At 47.7% G+C, this 19,299-nt stretch overlaps 1 protein-coding gene across 1 annotated transcript in view; it reads left to right on the top strand.

Moving 5' to 3' along the window:
* The first annotated feature begins 1,569 nt into the window (after nt 1-1,569).
* mgat5b (alpha-1,6-mannosylglycoprotein 6-beta-N-acetylglucosaminyltransferase B) overlaps nt 1,570-19,299 on the top strand; it is a 31,877-nt gene continuing 14,147 nt past the window's right edge. The window contains exons 1-8 of the mRNA XM_078083987.1: nt 1,570-2,033; nt 3,597-3,709; nt 10,609-10,753; nt 13,053-13,162; nt 14,220-14,293; nt 14,863-15,030; nt 15,975-16,139; nt 18,459-18,628. Coding sequence (XP_077940113.1) covers nt 1,966-2,033; nt 3,597-3,709; nt 10,609-10,753; nt 13,053-13,162; nt 14,220-14,293; nt 14,863-15,030; nt 15,975-16,139; nt 18,459-18,628 — 1,013 coding nt within the window. The 5' untranslated portion in view covers nt 1,570-1,965. The remainder of the gene's footprint in view (nt 2,034-3,596; nt 3,710-10,608; nt 10,754-13,052; nt 13,163-14,219; nt 14,294-14,862; nt 15,031-15,974; nt 16,140-18,458; nt 18,629-19,299) is intronic.

Genomic DNA, 19,299 nt, shown 5'->3' with positions numbered 1-19,299 from the left:
TATTTTTACTCTCTTTTAGCTACAATGCTGCTAAGCGCCTCTGATTTTCCTCTCGTTTCTCAACAGAGAAACCTGCATTTTACACTTTCCCAGATACATACAGTATTTATTATAGTTCTTTGTCCTTAGGCGTCTGCTTCCGTGAATCCTCGTAAAGCAGAGACCAAACCAAACAGTGTGAGGGGAAAAGAAACTGCACCCGAGAGACAAGTGGGCAGACGAGGCAGAGACAGACAAGCTCAGACAGAGAGGCAGAATATGTGAGTCAGATTGCAAATATTGGTGGATAATGCAGTGGTTAAGAGGTGAAGGAGAAGGAATAAGAACAAGATAAAAAAATAAGAACATGTAGACGAGAAGGCTTACTGGCCTGAGGAAATGAAATAGGGGACACAAGAGAGAAAAAGACGTGGTAGGAGACGTTTCTTGACACGATGTTGCTGCTGGTAGTTCCCTGCCAGCAGCAACATCTGTCCAAGTGGCAATATGACTCATCTCTCCATCAAAAGAGGGTGAGAGGTTATCTGCGATTCAATAAACACTTATTTTTCTTAGCGTTTTGCTCATTTGCTCAGAGAAAGTCATGATATTGCTTAAAAACATACAAGAAAACAAAGAAGGAAAAGGATTCTTGTGCATCACTGACACATAAACACGGCTTACTCTTGCCGAGGTTTTCTGTCCTCCAGTGCCATAATGAAATCTGTTTGGGCTGCAAGCCGAGAGGCACAAAACAACCGGCAGAGCCAAGGCCCAAAATATTAAGACTGAAAACGGTTTCCATGGCAACAGAGGATGCCGTTGTTTTTATAGCCGAGGCTGGCTGTGTCCTTGGACGACTCAATGATGGTCCCTCTTTCCTTGACGGCTTTATGATGGTACTCCGCTCTACTGAGGTTGGGTCAAACTTGGAGTTTGTTTGGTTTCCATCTGTTTTTTTCCTATGCGGACAGGAACAAAACAAACAAAAAGGACAATAGCAACAAAAACAAAACATTATATGTCCCTTTGTGAAAAGCCAACGTTATCGCATTATGAAAAAGGGTATCACAGTCTGTCTTTTCAATTCAAAGACGTTCACCTGGAAATAAAATGTCCACTGTTTTACAAAGTAAGTAGAGCCGTAAGTAAAGACTAAAGAGGAATGGTTTGTTACCTGTAATTCAACACTGCGCTGTCGGTGTGTTCTGTATTCCGCCCGCTGGGTGTCGCTGTCGAGCTGCCTTCTCCCGGAGCTGTCCACGGTGCTGAAACCTGGAAAACGGGTCTCAACACCTTTAACAACGGTGATGTATTATTGTGTATATTATTATTGGGGACAATTGTGTCATCCTTCTGGAAAGGGTTCGGTTTTGCTCACTCAATCCATTAAGTCTGACCAGCATAGAGCTTTATGATTAGCTCTCTTAATTGACCCGCCCTGTTTCCATGTCCCACGTGGCCTGCAGGCTACTAGAAGCGCGCGTAATTAAGCCTATTTAAAAACTAAAACTAAAGCACAGAAAATCAATATTTTGTTTTTCCAGTGTGAGTCGTTAGATGGCGCTGTCGGGGAACGAGCCGCAGCCAGAGAGAGAGCCTCTGGCCCCACGACAAGAGTACGCGGGGGCTCCGTCGACTCCACCGAGGAACTCCACCGCGTTGCTGCACCCGGTGCCGCGCGGTCTGCGGCGCGCTGCTCAATCACAGCGAGATTTACGCAGTTCTGCTCATAGTCACACCCGGAAAGGAGGACCATCGACGCACCGGATTGCCGCTGAAGTTGTTCACGCACACGGACACGCACGCACGCACGCGCGCGCGCACACACATCGGTCAGCTGTCGGAGCGGGGAAGTTGCCCGCGGCGCCGCGCGCTGCGTCGATCGCCGGGACTCTGGTTTTTAAAAGTTATGGTTTCCTCGCCGGTTGTCACGCGGGCTCGGAGAATGTTGAGAGGACCCGCAGCTTTCTACGTGTGTGGGGGATGATCGCGACCTGCAGCGACCTTTTCATTATGGTGAGAAGATGTCTTCTCACTTTCAAACCCTTCAGGTAAGCACGTGTCTCTTTCTACCGTTGATTTGATTTCTATCTGGAATAAAAGCAGTCCACTACACTGGCTGGTTTTATACAGTGGCTGTTGTATATAATCTGCACTGTAACAAAACAAAACATTGTATGATGAAATTGAAATGCTATAATAAGTTGTTATGTAAATACCATTTCATGCATCTTATGTCTGCTGTCTGGTTTTCTGCAGTAGAGCAGATCTTATAAATTCAAACCATTGGCCTTGTTGTTTTTTTGTGGGGAGCCATTGCCATTAATGGGCCCCCGGAATGCCTGCTGTGCCATAATTAACGTTTGCTTACACAGCTAAAACTACCAACAGCAGCAGCGGCAGCTGGAGATGAGTGAAAGCAACTCAAGCAGATATAAACTCATTTAAACGTCCACGTCTGACTGGCTGTGCACAAGCTTCAGGGCTCCAGAGCAGCTTCAGAGCATCAATATGGAAGTGATGGTGTTCCCATCCAGTGTCTGTTTCTCAAGTGAAGTTCCCTGATGTAGTACAGCTGTCTTTGTGTTCACGTTCTACTCTCACACTCACTGCAAAGTCATATTGTTTAGTTTTTTTTTCTTCCACACGCAGCGTGCACGCCTGCCTGAGCATCAAATCCCATTTCTCCACCCGAAACCTCACACACTCTCGCCTCTCTGTTGCTCTCTGCCTCGACGTTCCAGCGAGGCGGCTGAGGTGCGCCGGGTAGAAGTGCGACGATCCGTCCCGCAGTGGCCCAATTTAAAAAAAAAAAGAATAGTTTCCAAACGTTTTTCTCAGCACGACCAGTGGGAGAATGAGACGAGCCAGTTTTCAGTTAATCGCTCCATAGCTTTTTGTTCCAGAGCCAGGGAGACTTCACACACACACACACACACACACACGTTTGATGTGTGTTTGCTGTTTCCTCCCAAATGAGACCATTCGCCCTTAAGTTAATGCTTTTATTTTGGATGTTAGCCCACTGAGCGTAGTGCGATGCCGAAAAAACCATCCGTGCAACGGTTCATTTGAGACGACACACTCGAGCAAGTACACGGCGCTTTACTTTGGGTTGATTGGTGAGAACAGAAATATGTCCACGCTCCATGAAGCCGAACTAAGGGCTTAAAAGGATGTTTTCTCAAAGAGCTCATGTGGATGTGATCTGGACAAAATCCTCTCTCACTATACAGCTCGTTTCATTTCCCCCTGAATACCACGATAAAGCAGGTTTTCTGCTTGTTCAGTAAAAAGATTGCAGAACAAACGGTATTTTCTCATTTACTTAAGAGCGGTATTATGAAATCAGGTGAAATAGAGAAGACATCTACACACTGACCGTATTTGCATGCAAACAAAATCCATAGTATTTAGATCGAGTTTGGCTGCAGTTTTATCAGACTTTCTGAAATGTGAGTTTATGTGCTGGTTGTCTTCCATTTAAATGGCAATTTTTAATCAATAGCTCAAATCTTCTCTTTTCTTGCCACTTTTTGAGATGTAACCATGTCATGTTCTTGTGTCACTGCCCCCCCCCCCACCCCCCACACATCCCTCTGTGTCTCCTGCAGGATCTTCGTGGTGGGGATCGGCTTCTTCAGCCTGTGCTTCCTAATGACGTCCCTCGGGGGCCAGTTCTCGGCCAAGAGGCCCGTGGACTCCCCCTTCACGGTGCGGGCCGAAGGTAAGCCGTCGGTGCTGCTCGGCTGGTAATGAACAGGCTCAAGGCTTCCCAGGCCCGCTCACTTTGCTCATTGTGTATGCGTCAGGGACTGGGGGAGGAGGGCGGGGGTTCTCTTTTTGAACATCTGCTTTCATCTGTGCTCGGTGCCCACATGACCTCGTTCTGACCCACATTTACTCGCTCTAGTGCCACTAGTTGTACAAGCTGAACAGTGTTGGAGGCTGAGGTGGGATTTGTGTTACTCTTTTATGAATCTTTGTGTTATGTTACCTTGGACGTGTTCCCGTAGTACAATAATACACCACGTTTATTATCCTTTTTAGCTTGTAAGCTCACTGAAGCAAAAGAGAATTATTGCAAACATGGATCACTCTCGCAGTGCAGCTTTAAAAGGGAACTGATACGATTTAATAGTATGGAGGTGTTGAATGTGATGTAATCATGAGACAGTGGTGCATCATGCACAACAAACACTAGTCATCATGTTTTGGGTCGTACAACTGTAATTTCAAAAGGACCATGTAAACCCTCTAACGAAACAACATTTACTTTGCAGAACCCAAATACAAATATCACACTTATTTCCTGGTGCCATCCCTGAGGCGCGGCTGCTTGTTGTCGAGAGATTGAAAGGATTTGACAGATTGACTTTAACGAGGGCGCCGCTGAAATAGCGGCTCCTGGTTGGACGGCTTCCTCTGGCTAATCGGCGGGATTCAGAAAGTGGACGGAGGGGAGCATCAGGTGTCACTACCGCGCACGATATCAAGGCAATGAAGCGTTTCAGAAACAACACGAGCCGAGCTGATTTAGGAAAAAGAGAGAGGGGGGGGGGGGGACAACAGAGCTGTCTGATTTACTAACCACTCACGGGCCGCAGGCCTCGACTGCCTCGAAAGCATTCGGCCTCCAACTCATTAAACACAAAGCAGGTGGAGACGAGCTTTGCGGCTCCTCCCCCCTCTGCGTGTTTGTGTACGAGCAAATGTCTTGGGTTTGGGGTTTTGGGTAATGAACGAGCCGGGATGAATTGTTCAGTGGCGCACCAGGCAGCCAATGCTCACAGCCATCCAGTCGCTGCCGCCGAGCACTGTAGAGAGCGACGGGACATAAACACACCTGTGTGTGTGTGTGTGTGTGTGTGAGAGAGACACCACCTGTATTCATGCAAGTGTCATCTCTCCAGCTCAGTCGAGCCCACTAGTTTTTTGTAAAAAAAAATCTTCCCTGTAAGCTGCACAAAGAATCCTACACCTGCACAGACACAAACTTGTGCTACTTCCTTTATTTATATCATTTAATGCATTAAGTAGTGTCTCAATCTCCAGAGACGAGTTTTCCCATTCTAAAAATGCGTGTTTTCCTTCATCGCTTTGCTTTTGAAGGTGCAGAAAACTAATGATGTGGAGAAAATGTAAAAAAAAAAGAAAAAAGGGGGGCAGAGGTGGGTGGTTCTGCGAGGGATTTGTACCGGAGTGGGAAGCATGAAAGTCTGAAGCGTTTGATCCCAGATATCTTAAAGGCTGCAGAGGTCTACCGCAGCGTTCTAATGAGCTCTTTGAAGACCACCTTCACGGTGGGTCCTTTCTTCACGGGGGGCTTTGCCACAAAGGGAGAAATCGGGCGAGGACGCTTTCAGGCGCCCCCCCCCCCCTCCCTCTCTGGTCCAAGCGAGGCTAAATGGTTCAGGTTCTAATGCGTTTTAGTTATTCCTACCCGCATGCTGCATCACCTGAGCCGGCTCCATCCTCGCCCTCTGCAGTGATGAAAACACAAGCTTCATTCAACACGACAGGAGGCCTTGCATTCTTCCCTTTCATTTATTATGCTGTATGGATATTGCCACTCCCCCCCCCCCCAAAAAAAACCCAGATGGGCATATTTTGAATATATTCTGATTCTCCCTTTTCCACGGTGCTTTAATCCATCACCGAGCCGAGCAGCGGAGCATCAGGTGTGGAAGCGGCGTCGTGTTCAGTGTCCTGTTCTCTCTCGCATCCTTTCACACACTGTGACAGGACCCTCTCTTTTTATCTCATGGCTCGGCGGTCCTTCTCCGCGGCGCGTTGGAAACGAGTCCTTCCCGACACGGCACCTTGCGAGGGCGCGGCGTCCGGGTCTAATGAAGCTGCGGGGAGCTTCGACGCCCGATTCGGATGGGAGAACGGGAGAAGTGGCACTGAATATCCTGCTGACAAAGAAGAGGTGTGAATAAAAGATGGCCGCCCGTTGCTCACTGTCAGCAGGTGGAGAGGCCAGTGATTGCCCCTCTGATTGGGAGGAAGGTTCCCCGAATGTCTCTGCCGCGATGGCCGCTTACCAGATTTAGCCTTCTTTATTGTTGCGTGCTGTTCGAAGCGTCATCTCAACTCTTAGTGCCACAATCGGAAACGGACACATTTGAGTCCGATTATTCTAATGTATAGAATGCTCATTAGTTTAAGGTGGAATTGCCTTTTAGGAAGAACAATCCATTTTAATTTGTTTACAGAGGTGTTGGTGATTACCTCATTTAATTACACTGTCTCCTGGGGGAAATGAAGTGCAACAGTTTTGATTGTTTCTGTCAATTAGACGCTGCCACGTTATTACCTTTATCCGAGGGCAGTCACGAAGTGCGTGCACGCCGCGTGGACACGCCGTACACACAGACACACGCGCACAGTCATTGTCAAAGTAATTAATGCGCAAAACAAAAGAGCAACTCATTTAAAACCCCCTGACAAGACCCAGTGCTCCAGTACTGTTTAATATTATCTGGAGTGGAATTTGCTATGCAGGTTCATGTCAGCCTCTTTCGGAGCTTCCCGCATGTGTTGTTGCCTCTGTCAGCCATGTAGCTGGAGATGCAATGTGGGTCAGGAGGTTCGCTCACAGACTGCGACGAGGTGGCGGCGTTCTCTACTCTTCTTTTGCATGCAAGCAAGAATTGTCAGTGTGAAAACAGAAAATATGTTTATGCAAATGTTCATCGTATTTTTACGGCTGCGCGCGACGTGAGCAGCGAGAGCATAAAAGAGAATAAAACCGACCTCTCGTCCCGGGAAAATAATTGCATGCGGTGACACTTGTGTCTTTCTGGGTTGAATCTACGAGTGTGCGTCTCTTAATAAGGGAATATTACATCCTCACAGCTCTGTGTCTGAATCCGCTTGTCCTCGCCCAGGTGTGCTTGTGCCGAACCCTAAATGACAGCTCCAAGCTGTGGAAAATCCATCACTGTGAGGCTGCAGGGGTTTATTAAGACACCACCCGTGCTTCTAGCTGCACTTGTTAGTCCACGGCTGCATACCGGGCCGACTGTGAGGGTCAGGGGACGCAACCGAAGGAAGAGCCGTTTTAATTGAAGCGACGGAGAAGCAGGTTGAAGAAAAAAAAAAAAAGAGGAAAAGTTCAGGTGTTTTTCCTGTTTCCAGGCTGTCGGTTGCAATGAGAGGAGGCTGCAGCTGCCCTGAGGATAAGTGACAGGTTTTTTGCTCCAATAGCGTCTGCGTGTCAGTCGCCCCGATTCCACAAAGAATAGAAAAAACTCAATCTCAATCAGCCCAACCCCCCCCCTGTAATGAATACTTTTATTGGGGGGGGAGATGACATCTGTGCTGGAATGAGGGTGCAGATCAGGAGGGAATAGATGAATCCCCCCTCAGCGGGGATGACAGGATTTATCTATCTGGCTCTCAATTATGCTGACGGGGAGGAGAAATATTCATCTGATATGAATCGAACATGACACATCGCTATAATCAATTGTTGACGGATAAGTTAAGAGCTGCAGAAATGCTTTATTTAAATTTGAATTGGCTCTCGAATTTAAATGATACACGAGATGTTATGAAGCTGTATGTATTTCACTGGCTCCCCTTGATGTCTCTTCTATTCGCCATTACAAAAATAAAATAACGATGGCTTTTTGTTTCTCTTTTCATCTTCCTGCAGAAAACAAGTCACACTTTTTTAATTGCAGCCACTCTCTCGCTCCTTCCTCGCTACGATTTCTGCAGGAGGGAAAGCTTCCAAAACAATCACAACTCTGTGCATGTGTTAGTGTGTGTGTGTGTGTGTGTGTGTGTGTGTGTGCCAACACTTCTGTCCCAATTGACTTATACTTAACATGTAAAGTGAACCACACTCTGCCAGTCTGCAGGTATTTCACCTCCCGTGCAAGTGATCAGACGCCGCGCAGCGCCCGAACCCTCTGGCTGCACAAGGGCCGAGGCCCCCCCCCGAGAGGCTTTTATCCTCTTTCTCGTAATTTCACCCGTTGTTGTCTAGAAATCTATTGAGTGTCGCAGCTGAAATGGCCGCCAGCTATAAGGGCTTCTGGCGTGCGGTTGCAGCGAGGCCGAACCACAGAATCTGAACAACGTGTTTGTTTAAAGAGATCTGTGAATTCTGAATGAACCATAAAGGGCCTGATCAATAAAAGCACTGGCCCCGTCTCCCTGTTCGACCTGGGCCTGAACCACTGCGAGCAGGAGCTTCTCTGGGGAGTTTTTTAAAGCTCCTTTTGAAAAGACTAATCCGTCAGTCTGGTAAAAGGCTTCGGCTGCGATGGCGCAGTAATAAACGCTGAGGACTTCAATGCGTGACCCTCAGACAGAGCGGGTAATTCTCCAGGGTGACGAGAGCCCGAGGAGCATTCCGGCGCTCGAGCGGATCGGACTGATCAGTTATCACTCGATACCACCGACGTTTCATGGTGGAGTGAATCGCCTGCCTGTTCATAGGACAAGAATACACGTCCACCAAAGGTCTGAACAACGAAAAAGGCCACAAACAACTTCCTTTGTGCGTTAGTGAGATTTATCTTTTCGTGATCTGCTATTTTCCCTCAGTGGCTTTTATTACGCAATAATTCTACAATTAAAGTCAGCGAGAGCAGGAGACGCAGCTTCTACATCATTTATCGACATTTCCATTCAGTTGCTTGAGGCGGATGTTTCCGGAGCATCGGGTTGGATGAGAATTTAATCATCCCAGAAACATTTAGCCTAATCAATAGTGTTCAAATAACAACATAATGGCTTTGCGGGTTACTTAATGCGAATTTCATTAAATACATATTGAAATAATGAGTTAAGCGGTTAGAGGAGCGCGCAGGTCCTGACGGCGGTCGTACTCAACATCAACGCACATCCTTGTCAGGTGGTTTTTGTTCGGCCTACGGTACAAACGGCGGTCCAATTGGGATTTGTTCAGGCACTTCCGCCCGGAATTGAGTCGTTAAAGGCGATTAGCCGCCGTTGAAGCGGCCCTTCGTTAAGCAGCCGGCGAGGGAACGAGGCAGAGGAGGCTCTGCGCCGGCGCGTCAGATGCCGTCGCTTCCTCCGACTGCGCGCTGCCAGATAAAACACATTAGCTCGGGTTTCCCAAGAGGCACGAGGTGGGGGGGGGGGGGGAGCCGTCTGATGAACAGTTGATTGCGAACCTATAAAAGGCTTGTTCTAAAAAAGCACTTGCGTAGGGAGGCTGTTGGGCCTCAGTAATGGTGATTTACGGGCGCGCGGCGAGCAGGGAGTATTACTGCGAAAAAAAATTGGAGTTCTTCCCACACTTTTAGCCCGGGGGCTTTGTTTAGATTTAGTGCCGCGGGCGGGTACAGGATCATCTCAAGCCTGAGTACAACTAAACGCACAAGAAGAATGGAAGCGGTGGTTGTCGTGGTGATTTTGGTGCTGGTGGTTCTGTTCCTGCAGCTCTCTGCACCAGATAGTGTCGCCCTGCAGTGCTTTACTGAATCTCATCCCCCCTCCACCTGTCATTCTCCTCTTAAAGTCTATTGTTCTGCCTGTGGAGTGAAAAGAGAAGTTGTCAAACTGCGGAATTATACAAAGCGAGAGACGTCTTTGGGGCAGTTTGTGTGGCGGTGTTCTGGAAATGACTGAAAAGACGAGTTAGACAATAAAGTAAATTCTTGTTTGCGATGCGAGTGCTCCTCTTCCTCGGCAGACCCGCATGCACACACACACACACACACACCAATAAGACGCGGGTGGTTTCCTCTTGCTCCTTTATTATATTTACTGGTGATGGAATACAATTTCTTTTGGGAGAAAGGTGCCTTTGACTCGGCCGGTGATAAATGAACTGTGACAGGAGGAGTGAGTGTGCACACATTGCAGTTTCTGGAGCCTAATGCAATTGATGAGGGAACATTGAGAGGTGAGGCCTTATTTCCACTCGCGGGCCGCGAGAAACAAAAAGAGCCTGTTGTCGGTTGCAAAATACAAATAATTCACACCAGAACAGTGCCAGTATTTATTTTGATTTTCTAAAATAGCTTTGATGCTACCACTAGAGCGCACAGGGGCCCTTCGGTGCTTCTTAAACTGCGATAATAAGCACTCGCTATTGAGCGAGGAGCTTAAATGTGATCACAGCGAACGGTGGAGGAACTGGAGTCAGGAGTCCTGCTTTGACCTCATTGCGAGGGGCTGCAGGCACACTGATCGACCGGGTGTCCGCTAACGCCATCGTTCTCTTTTACCGCCTGTCGGCCTCGCTGCTAATTCCAGGCGAGCAGGAAGACAGAGCGGATTCTGTCGGACTAATCTGCCCGTCGCGTGTGTCTCTGCTGCTTTGGCAAACACGAAGACAAAGGACGGAAGAGACTCCGGGGCGCTTTAAAGTAATCAGGGAGATGGAACATGAAATGGATAGACTTTAGATTCATTTGCGTTGAATTGATGGATGTAAACTTAATCAATTCAGTGAAGATAAATACCTGAAACGTTCAAGCGGTTTGTTTTCTTCCTGTGACCTTTTACTTACTTTACATAGAGACGCGCCGTAGCCTCCCATGACTTCCCTCCATCTTCATCAATCACCATCCCATTTCTCCACGATGCTCTTTCCACGTGTCTCTCGTGACAGCCGTCTCACGCCTGTGTGTGTTCCAGTGCTCAGCGGACACGAGTCTCGTGGGGTTCTGAGGAAGATCAGCGACATGCTGGAGGTCATAATGAAGCGGATGGACGCTCTGTCTAAACTGGGCAACACCACGGAGGCCCACAGGCTGGACGAGCTCAGCTCGGCGCTGGACAGGTACGACGCGGCAACGGGCGACGACTGAGACCTCTGAGAACACATCGAGGGAGAATGCTTGTTTTTCGACGACAACAAACAAATGAATGAATAGGATTTAATGTAATTAGTCACTATCAATGTCATTAGCAATCCATGGTTTAATCCATCTGTTACAAAGGCATCGGCTGATTTATCGCCCCCTCTGAGCAGCGGTGTTGTGCATTAATAATGCAAACCCAACTAAATGATGACCAACCATTATTAGAACCTATTTTAATCAATAACATATTGGAAAACTGGTCTTAAAGAAGATACGTGTAAGAACAAACCTCTTCACCTCCAGCTATATATATATATATTTATATATATATATATATACAGTATATATATGTAGTGCAGAGGTCTTGCTGGTCAAGTTGAAGCTGCCAACGGCGAGTTGCTGCCTCTGCAGTTGCCTTGGCAACTGACCTTTCTTTAGACCCGCACCTGCTCGGAGTTTGAGCGGAGGAAGCTCCGCCCTGTTCTCCGTCTCTCTGCCGTTTGTTTCTCTCCTCCGGATATCAGCTACCTGCGTCTCCACCGCCTCACGCAATAATGAAACCACCCTCTGATGATAAATAGCACGACATTGTAATAAACTCGGAAGTTTCAAAAAAAATAATTCAGGGAGTCACACAAGAAATGATGAGCAATGACACAAGAGGACGCCTCACCGCACCTGCTTTTCAAGCCTAAAGGGAAATGTGCATTGTGCTGCGGCCAAAACGCTGCAGTTATCTTTATTACAGAATGTAATTTTCTCTACCAAATCCTCTGTGGATCAGACGTATAGTTTTTACTATCATTTAATTGGCCTCTCGGGGACTAAAATGAAAATCGTTACAGTGACAAAGGCCAAATAGTTTAAAAACTGCTCATGCGGGTTCTTTGTTTCTATCTCACTGGGTGACTGATTAAAGAACTCCGCATGGCTTGAGGTCAGGGGGGGTCGACCCCGGAGATTAATATGAGAGTTTAAGGCAGAAAAACAATTTGTTCACCTGGTATGTCGTTAAAAAAAGGCATTGGGTTGTCCTCTTGTATTTGCAGGCAATCGGAAATAAGATCAGCTCTGTACTTTCTGTCTAAACATTTAATAACTACCGCAACTGTAAAAAGGTGTTTTTTTAAACCAGTGAACCAAAAGTCTCTTCTTAGTCACTGCTCTGCACTGATTTCACTGAAGACCGAAAACTATGTTGATTAATTCGACTGGCAGAATTTCCAGCAATGGAAACAATAAATCACCAAGAGAAAAATGACAAGCAGTTGCTGATTACCTTCATTTGTAAATTAAAAAAGGGATGAGCTTTAAAAGTATGTCAGACAAAACAAGCAATTTAAAACAATGCACTCTGTGACAGATTATTTTCTCTGTAACAATAAAACAAGCTGATCAATAGATAATCAAAATAATTGGACGTTTTATAGTAGGCTCATCTTTTAATTAATCTTTAAAAGCAAAGCTGACAGAAAATGTTTATTCCAGCTTCTTAAATGGAAACTTTGTCTGCTTTTCTTGTTTTGTGTGATAGTAAACAGGCTTCATATAGCTGACAAGTCTGGACCTCTAAACTAATTCTCATTTACCACTTTTTCATACACTTATAGGAAATAGGTATTATTTCTCTGGGGTTGTTCTCTAGAACATTTAATAATTCATTACATAAATCTATTAACCATGGCTGGAGGTGCTGCAGTGCTGGGCTGAGGTGTCGTAGTGCACATACATTAAATAATATATATTTTGGTGAACTTAAGCTCTGGTGTAAGACTCGCGGTCCTTGGCTGGACAATGTTTCTCTGCTTCTCACAGACATATTTCCAAAAATCCCTCAGAGCTCAAACTATTACAGATTATTGTATAACCATTGTCTTCTCTTAATTATCGTGCGTGTCCTCCTCATTATCTCCTTTTGCATTTTGAACATTGCTCCCTGGTTGTTTTGCCAACAGCTTTTCGGTCACAGAGGTCAAGTGCTGTGAAACCCACTTGCTTAATTGTCTTCTACCGTCATCCCTCCAGGGGCCCGCTTTAATATGCCAAGTTACTTTTTTATCCTAACAAAAGAATGACCTGTCAGTGTTTTTAAACAGCTTCTATTTCAATTTCCTGCCTCAAGTTCTAGAGAATTAGCATCAGCGGGGAAAAGAATGCAGCTGAATGAAAAGGAGCTATGAACTAGAAATGATCTCTTGCCTGCAGGTTGAGGAAAAACCATCCAGGTCATAACAAGATGTTTGTCGTGAAATCCTTTTTGCTGTGTTGTGTGATCAGGATCCAGCCTGTCGGGCTGGTGGAGCGGATTCAGGCCATAGCCCAGAACATGTCCGACATGGCCGTGAGGGTGGAGCAGATCCTCCAGCGCAGCATGGCCGCCAACAGAGGTACGACACCCGGACGCCTCGCGCACCTGGAGAATCCCAAATAGACCCGAACCCCTAACCCGCCTGCCCAATGGGATCTGAGCGCGTCGGCTTCCTTCACCGACCCCCCGATCTCCGTTTCTTCATCGGCCTCCAGAATAGAAATCGGACGATTCAAACCCCCTCATTGCGCTTTACGACTGAAAGCGTGTCATTAAAACACATCCGGCCTGCTGTCAAAAACGTCTGCTGTCGTTCGGACGAGGCTCACGCGGAACCCGGCGACGCCTCGGCAGCAGCGGGTGGCGGGCTTTTTCCAGCCGGTAGGCTTCCGCCGCCATGGCGGCAATCAGACAGGACGGCGGGCAATCGTTTGTCTGTGATCGGCCGCAAGCGCTCCTTTAATTAGGCCCGCTGGTGCCGGGAGGAGAGAGAACACAAAAGAGTGAGATCAGCAGAAAGAGGAAGGAAGGATGGAAGGAGAAGGAGAAGGGAGCAAGGAAGACCTGGTGCGGGGGGGCTGTCTGTGTTCAGCGGGGGGAGGCGAGCTCTTACAGGAGCTCGTTAGCTATCTCTACTCTCTAATTCGTCTGTGTGGGTCCCAGAGGCTGGAGGATGTTTGCCGCGGTACAAAAGACAAACAGACTCCGTGCGCCCGGGGGACACGCTGTTAAGCTCCGTTTGATCACAATGAGCCCGGTTCCGGTCCCGGGAGGTCCAAAGCTACACCGACAAGCGTACATTTCACGGAGCTAGACTTTGTGTCGGAGAATTAAACCTCGCATGAAATCGAATATATCGACAGGATTTCGAGATAACGGATACTTTTATTTGATCAACCAAAGAACAAAAAACACTGAATATTTTAATTATGTATTGCCGGCTGTTTTTTCTCACCTTTCCCTTTGTGTTTGACTCTTGTGTGCACTGGAGGCGGATAATAGCACGTTCTTTTTGTTTCTTTTGCCGGTGTCGGATGTGTGTGGCCTCCTGTCGGAGCTCCTGTGTGTGTGTGTGTGTGTGTGTGTGTGTCTGTGTGTGTTTAGGCTTTGATTTGTTTTTGCTCTTCCCCGTGCAGTCAGGGAAGGCACGTTAGGACAATGTGAGACTCCTAAAGATCCCGGTTACCCAGACTGCCCCAGCAAGATGGATGTGAGTATTCAACTACTACACACACATAATATGACAAGATGATGTATAAAAAGACAAAAACAACAAAAAATGAAGGATATAAATACGAATAAATCAAGATATGGTTTAATAAGCGCAGGGCTTATACTGTGTATATACTGTAGGAAACGGCACCGCGTACAATATAAGCATAAACCACCGTGTGCAAGAAAAAGACAAAATGTGCAAAACATATGGTCCTTCTGTTAAATGGAGCTGAGCTGAAATGTAGCCAGATGACCTCATCGTGTGGTTTTTATCGACAGGGAGCCATGAAAACACACTTCAACACTTTTAAACTTCACATGGAGTACCAGTTACTTGTGGCACTTTACCATCCAACGGTTCCCGCAGTCAGCTTAACCCAGGTGACATCTCATTAACACGGGGCCTCTAGTGCCCCACGATGAAGAACCGCAGGCATCAAATCAAACAGCGGGTCGTCGGGACACGGGGGCTGTGTTTTCAATCGGGCTGCAGCGGTTCGCTGACGTGCTCATCGTGACCCAGCAGGGTTCCACAAGACTTTGTTTTTGTGGTCTGACTTGCAGTGGATGCGCGCCCGTTGGACCTCTGACCCTTGCTACGCCTTCTATGGCGTGGACGGCTCCGACTGCTCCTTCCTGGTCTACCTGAGCGAGGTGGAGTGGTTCTGCCCCCCGCTGGCCTGGAGGAACCAGACCGCCACCCCCACCCTGAAGCCTCCGCCCAAGACACAGGTAACACAACAGCTCCTTACCACAGGAACAGTTTGAACCGAGGTGTGCGCCCTGGAAATACCGCGACTGTAACTTTAGTGGTTCGTCGCTGATGCAGCTGAAAATCCTTATAGCTTCTTCCCCGAGTTGAAGCATTTAATCCTTCATTTTTTGATCAAACGCTCCTGAGAGGATATGAGCGCCATCCCCCACTCCCTCCCCCACACCCCCCCCCCCCCTAGAGTGACGCACAGCCGTCAGGTCGGGGGCCCCCTGGTGTGAATTCACTCCGCGGCTCTACCTTCTGCTCTAATTAACGCCTGCGTTCGCTCACACTAATCCCGAGACTTCCTCTCGGCGCTCCGCGGGCCTGCCGCGCCGCACACGCCGTGCTCTGGAGAGCGACGATTGGGAGGGCGCAGCGCGGCTCTGAATATTGATATTTGATATTTAACGTGCGTGTTTGACAGAGGCAGATGGTCCGTGTTGGGGGGGGGCGGCGTTTTTTCCCTTCTCTGCACTGGCGTATTGGATGTGGTGCACTGGTTGTATGTGAGCAGGAGAGGAGATGTAAAAGGAGGTATGAGGATGATCCAGGGTTAGGGTTAGGGTTGGGTTGGGTTAGGGTTAGGTTGGGTTGGGTTTAGGGGTTAGGGTTAGGCTTGGGTTGGGGTTAGGGTTAGGGTTGGGTCGGGTTGGGTTGCGGTTAGGGGTTAAGTTGTGTGGTGAACGCGGTCCTCCGAAGAGGGCCACGGGGGTACTGGCACAAGGGGGTTGGGGTTAGGGTTGGGGTTAGGGGTTAGGGGTTAGGGTTGGGTTGGGGTTGAATCCCTCTGACAGGCCCCGCTCCGGGGCTCCGGCAGAAAGCAGCTGTATAGTCTCCTCCATGAAATGCTCTTTCGCATTTACACTGTAAATACCGTCGGTTCTACACTTCTTTTTCTTTACCTCCTCCCATCATCCAGGCTGCTTTCCGGTCCGACATCGGGGCCCTGCTGGAGCAGGTGGGCGCCGGGAAGGAGTCGCTGAGCTTCATGAAGCAGCGCATACGCAGGATGGCGGCGCAGTGGGCCTCGGCGGCTCGGCGGCTGGATGACAAGCTGCGCGACCACCGGCGGGAGCAGAAGAGGGTGAGTATGCGAGCGTTGGTATCGAAGAACGAGTTTGAGTTGCGGTTTCATCCTTTGAAGCCAGACAAGACGAGCCAGTGAAAAATGCTCTTTTGTCTCGGTTTTCGAGAGTTTTCTTTCTTGTCTTGTTGTGAAACTGTGCTCCAGCTCAGCTCCAAATTTAGGCATCAAAGAGGCAAATAAACCCTGTTAGCTCGGGATGTTTTGGATCAAACGTGAGAAAGCCAGACAGCCCTTTAATGGCCACATGCTAGGCCGCTAAATGATCAGAGCACCAGTGAGTTTGTTGGATTTTAAACGGACATGATAGATGATGCGGATCTGCTCTTTGCAGGCGTTTCATGCCGTGTCATCGCTGACATTTCCACAAAGCATCCGAGAGCGCTGACTGCAGTCGCTCGGTGAAGTGGCATCAGACTCCTCCTGGCGTCTATGTAACAGCCTTCACCTCGTACTGCGAGGAAAGGAAATGACTGATAACGTTTCTGAGAAGGAGCTTCCTTCTATCATCCTGTGACAAGCAGCAACTTCACAGTCACTGATCCAAACCGCTACCCTTTCATCCCTCCATCGGCAAGTTATTTTTGCCCGTTTGTGGCTGTTTGATGTGTTGGGAGACACGTGGCGATTTCTTTGTCTTGAAATGCTGCCAGGCATTTGTTTTTCCTCCATAATATCATGAACTGGTTATTAAACTCCAGACAAACCACTCGATGATTCCTGTTTAGGGGGATGAATTTTTTAAAGGAGCGCCACCAAAATGTGAACAGCTGTGAGCTGCGTTCACTATTCTACACAACCGGGTTCCACTGCTTAACATACAGCTAAGCCATATGACACACGCAGCAACATTGTCGTTACCCTGTTTCTATGCCTACCTGATTCAAGATGTGCACAGTACCTTCTGTCTATTAGAGAGAGACTCCGCCCTTTGCTTTGCTTACTGGAGATATGAGGCGATTGTTTCAGACTTTTTCATTTCATAAAAACCAGAAGTACCTGGAAAGGCACCTCTGAAAAGCTTTGAAAAAACGAGAGGAATGAAAGACAATCATTTGTAGTGTTTCTTTATTATTTTTTTAAAAGCTTAAAAAGTGTGTGGGAGATCCAGTCTTCCATTTAGATGCTGGCGCTGTCTCTACTGCCCGAGGCTTTTAAGATAGAGCCAAAGTTTAATTACTTTGTCTCTGGTTCTCCCGCTGGTGCCTGTGTGGAAAAACCTTAACGAGAGAGAGAAACTGAATTTCTGAGCAAAACCGACTTTTGGCGACCTGCCAGCCGCTGTCAAACTCAGACTCCCCCCCTTTAGACCCTTTGGACTTTATTTCATTTTGAGTGACGAGAGTGACTAGATTTCCTTCCAGTTGCCCCTTCGGGGATCATCTAACAGTATCCGTTCAGTATGTGAGCACTGCATATTTTCTATTTATATAAAATGGAGAAATCTGCCTGATCCCATTTGGCATTTCACTCACCATCATAGCAGCAGTGTAGAACACAACATGTTTTTGGATTGGTAATTGTTTCAAAATTGAAAAGAAATTGCAATAAAACGTTTCTAGTTAATGGATTTAATTGTCAAAAGTGCCAATTTGAAAACCAATTTATCCGCGTGGGATGTATGCTAGACCGGCCAGGGAAACATGGGAAAGTCTTTTTTAGAAAACTGTTCTGTCAACACAAAACACAACATGAATCTGTATTTGATTCAGAAACATGTTCATATCTACAGTATGAGTTGGAGAGTTTTCTTGAAAAAAATCCTCCCATTCTATTCATTACTAAACTTATCTACTAGACCTTAATAATGAATAGAATAGAACGTTTTTTCAAGAAGAAAATTATTGAGGAAAAAAAAAAATCTAATTTCATTTCATATTCACCAGCCCGGAAATTCCACCCTCCCCCCATCAGCAATTAAAGCGCCCGTGCATCGTACTGCATATCAATTAGCCTTCCGCAGGTCAATTTTCATTTCAACTCCATGCGCCGCTGATTGTATTTCTTAGGAGTGTGACTTTGCTGTCAATCTGCTTTATCGCATTCATTAGACACCCAATTATATTTCAAATTTGACATCATCGATCCATGCCAAATATCTGAAATGAATCACATGGAAATCATTTTATAGCAGTCAGTTATTCACCCGGCACAACTGGAGATTGTCTGAAAATAAAAATGTAAAAGAATTATGGAAACAATGTCCTTTTCTCTGCAGTGAGTGCAAAAAGGTTTGAACAACGAAGCGTTAGTGAGACACAACAATGCCGCGCGCTGCGTCTCTTTCCTCCACTTCATTCCATTTCATTCTGCACCCAGATTCTAGTTCACGTGGGCTTTCTGACCGAGGAGTCCGGGGATGTTTTCAGTCCCAAAGTGCTGAAGGGGGGTCCGCTGGGTGAGATGGTGCAGTGGGCCGACATCCTCACAGCCCTCTACGTGCTGGGACACGACCTCAAGATCTCCGTGTCCCTCAAGGAGCTGCACGGGTGAGTTTGATTTCATCTTTTCCCGTCCGGCTACCATGCAGTCAGTGTGCAACACCGAGCTTTGTGTGCTACTGTGTCGCCCATGCATATTTACCGGGGTATTGAGGGCGTCGGTGCATTGGTGCAGAAATCATCCGCTGTTTTTGTGATTTATCCTTATTAGCAATTGTCGAATGAAAATGCTTTGTTGTCTATTCTACAAACCGGCAGCCCAACCGCTGCTCCCTCACTGCACGCCACCCCCCTCCGGCCACACGGATAATCCGGGGGAAGCTGCCCGGAGGGCGCGGGCGGGCCTGTCGCTCGCCATCCCAAACGGCAGGCCTTACGCCGGTTGACACACGGACGTCTAAGAATACAACGACTCCTGGCGAGGCGTGACCAGAGGTCAGACGGGGGGGCCGGCAGCTCGGTCTGGTTTTCTCGCTGCCGTGAGGTTTCACAGCGGCTCCGGCTTCACGCCGGCTGGTCGGATGACATTTTTCATGTCGACTCTTTTCTGCCGGTGGAGGAACGAGAAGCCGAAGCCGACGGGCTGATGACGCCGCGCGCTCCGCGTTGAGTAGCGTGTCCGGAGCTGCAGGCGGCATCGACCGGCTCGAGCCGCCTTTTGATCCTCGACCGTGGTGGAGAAAAGCCGCCTTGATAGTTATAGACCCAGGGGGGGGGGG

The sequence above is a fragment of the Gasterosteus aculeatus genome, chromosome 11, assembly GCF_964276395.1.
Source record: "Gasterosteus aculeatus chromosome 11, fGasAcu3.hap1.1, whole genome shotgun sequence".
In the NCBI taxonomy this organism is placed as follows: Eukaryota; Metazoa; Chordata; class Actinopteri; order Perciformes; family Gasterosteidae; genus Gasterosteus; species Gasterosteus aculeatus.
The sequence above is the reverse complement of the archived record's forward strand: the minus strand, read 5'-3'. Positions and strand labels throughout refer to the sequence as shown.